Raw genomic sequence first — 3,031 nt, 5'->3', positions numbered from 1 at the left:
CATGGATGGTGCGATGAGGCCGAGACCCAACCTCAGCGGACAGATGGGCCACCACCAGATGCAGAATGCGATGATGTTCAATGGCCCAAGTCAGCAGCAGCAGTACATGGGGCCGGTGGGCACCCAGCAGCTAATGGCTAGCATGCACCTACAAAAACTCAACACCCAGTACCAGGGTCACCCACTGGGTATGAGCAACGGGCCCATGGGAGCTGGTGCCCAGCAGTACCGAGTGGGGCCAAGCCAGCACCCAGGCATGCAGCACATGCCCTCACCAGCGCTGACCTTGAACGTTATGGACACTGATCTCATAGATGAGGAGGTTTTGACATCCCTTGTCCTGGAACTGGGGTTGGACCGGATTCAGGAGCTGCCAGAGCTATTCTTGGGACAGAACGAGTTCGACTTCATTTCAGACTTTGTTAGCAAACAGCAACCCAGTGCCATCAGCTGTTGAGGGGCTTTGAGCTCCTCCTTGTGTCTTGGTGGTTTTGTGTTTGTTTCTAACTTCCTTCTCCACCTGCCATCCTCCTCCTGTCCCCTGCCTTGCCCTGTCCTGGATTCCTGACCTCTCCAAAGAGACAATCATCGGACACTGGCTTGCAATGGATTGCTTTTCTCTTCTGTGTGGTTTTTCATTTGGGAGTTCCTGGGGAGGGGGTGTGTACCCCAAACAGAGCAGATCAAGAGCTCTTGCTGTAGAGCTGCCTCTAAATGGCATTAACAGGATTTCTGGCTTAAGTAGAAATAATGGACTTATGACTTTCCACAACTAGGCTTTGAGCGCAGGAAGCAATGAGCAGCTGGCAGCCCTGCTGGTAGCTGGATTTGCTCAAGGATTCTATGGTGCCAGCGAAGTTAAAGGATCCCCTGAGAGAGGATTGTCTCCCTGGTGCATGGTTTGAACCAGTTTCCCCTTGCAAACATGGGTGGGGTTAGATATTTGTTGGGACTTTTTACTGTGACAGTAAATAGGTCTTCAATCTTGTCTGTTCAGTTCGGAAAGGGGACACTTCCCCTCCAGCAGGCTTTTTTTAACTGGCTGAGAAAAATTAACTATGCCTTGGGGAAGGGAGTGCGTATGTGCCTAAATGTTGATCTCTGTGGAACTTCGGATCTCTGACCTGTACAGCTAATCAACTGTAAAATCTACAAAGTGTTTGAGGTTGATTCAGGCATAAGGCTTAAAGCTGCAGTCTAGCTCCACTTTTTTCCACCACTGAAACCAAATAAAGACCATGTAACTGTATATTCCAGATCTAGTCTTATTTATTTTCCTATGATTATTTATTTGCAAGGGCTTCTTTTGTTATTTGGCTTTGGGACTGCTGGGAAGGATGCATGGAGAGTACTGCAGCTTTAAGATGCTGGCTTCAAAAAAAGAAAGCCTAGGATAATTTTCAAGCTGCTCTGCAGATAGTCACTTCAACCTAAGATCTTTATGCTGAACGCATAGAACTGTAAATCCAACACCTTTCTGAATGTGATAAAGATGACTCGATTTCTAATTCCCTTACTTGGAAAAGGTTAAATGTAAAAGCTAGTGGGGTTTTATTTCCTCTGCTGTCTCTTGTTTCCAGGCACTGTGGAAAGCTCCTGTTAACTCCTAGTTGCTGCTGCCCCCTGCTGCTGACAGCTCCTGGCAGCTGTCACTCAACAACCAAGTGAGAATGTACAGATGAATTGCAAATAAAAGGTGAAATATCTCCAGTGTGCATTTGTTTAGTGCTCGTCTCTGGCACAAGTGCAGTGCGATGTTGAGCACTGGGGAGAAGTGCTTTCTTCGCTCCCGTCGGTGGGCTGTGGATCCAGTCACTAGTGTCCCCCACCTGACACCTAAGTTGTAAGGATTGTGTTTCTAGTTTAGTGCTTGGACTAAGTCAATCCTCAAAGTGTGGCTGGGAGGATGAGATGCTCCTTCTCTGTACTGAGGGCAAATTCCTAATGTGGATGGTGCTGGCCTGTTGCAGAGCGGCTGCTGTTGCTTGCAGCCCTGCTGCTGGCTGATCCAAGGCGCTCAGAGAAGTGGCTGGTGACTCCTTACACTTCTTTCAGACCAAGTGTAGCTCTGACAGCGGGGGTGCAGCTCTACTAGGAGCTCTCTGCTGCAGTTTTCTGTGCCACAAAGGCTCTAAAAATCAAGACAGCCTTTGATCTCTTACTCTTCCAGAGCTTAGGTTTTTCTTTTTAAAGAGTTCCCAGCCAGTCCTTTTGCAGAGTTCAGGAATATTCCCATGTGTCCCTTTCCTGCCCTGTAGCAATGGGGCTGTGGATGCTGGTATCAGAGTGGCTGGATCACTCTGACTATGCTTTGGATTGCCTGTCAGTGTCCCCTGGCCTTGTTCTTGCACAACTCAAGAGCAATTGTTACAGTCCTGTCCTGTCCTTTCGGTGGTTATGCTTGTGCAATCTGGAGAGCTGGTCAAAAAGTAAATGGCAGGGCCTGTGGTGCAGGTGGGAGAGCCCTACTTGGGCTGTCAGCTCTATGGTGATGGGCTGTTTGAGACTTGGAAGAGCTTTGCTTTCTCTGTGCATCTGCAGAATAGCAGATGGCTTGGTCAGCAGGTTGTAGGTAAGCAGCAAGGAGTTGGCAACTGGATTTATTCCTCAGAGTAAAAGTAGCTGAACCCCAAAATAAACAGGCATATTCTAGGCTGTCAGTTGTGGTTGTGGTGGGTGCAGGCTGTATGACACACCATTGTGGCCTACAGTGTCCCAGCTACAAGTGGGGAGCTATGGCCAGCCCACAGATGCAGGATTGTCAACTTTAGCAATTTCTGCAGAGGTTTCCCAGGAACAGGAACACATTTCTCAGCAAGAAGCACTTAGCATTTGATGTAAACTGGGCAGACAAACATGTCTGTACATCCTCTTGGGGGGCTGTGCAGTGCACTGGGAAAGGGCTGTTGATTTAAGTCGGAGCAGGGGAGCTGATGTTACCAGAGATGTGGAGTGACTGGGGGGTCCCAGTCCGGATTTTCTTGGGAATCTGTCCTAGCAGGCTCACCTGAGATTATTTCCATGTCAGCTT

General features: G+C 48.7%; 1 protein-coding gene across 1 annotated transcript in view; it reads left to right on the top strand.

The window, feature by feature from the left end:
* The window catches only part of LOC104074374 (cbp/p300-interacting transactivator 3-like), a 1,885-nt gene extending 183 nt beyond the window's left edge, over nt 1-1,702 (top strand). Inside the window, 1 exon segment of the mRNA XM_009574460.1 lies at nt 2-1,702. Within this exon segment, the coding sequence (XP_009572755.1) occupies nt 2-457 (456 nt within the window). The 3' untranslated portion in view covers nt 458-1,702.
* Nucleotides 1,703-3,031: the final 1,329 nt, after the last annotated feature.

This window comes from Fulmarus glacialis, unplaced genomic scaffold (assembly GCF_000690835.1).
Source record: "Fulmarus glacialis isolate BGI_N327 unplaced genomic scaffold, ASM69083v1 scaffold32273, whole genome shotgun sequence".
Lineage (NCBI taxonomy): Eukaryota > Metazoa > Chordata > Aves > Procellariiformes > Procellariidae > Fulmarus > Fulmarus glacialis.
This window is presented reverse-complemented; position numbering and strand designations above follow the sequence as displayed.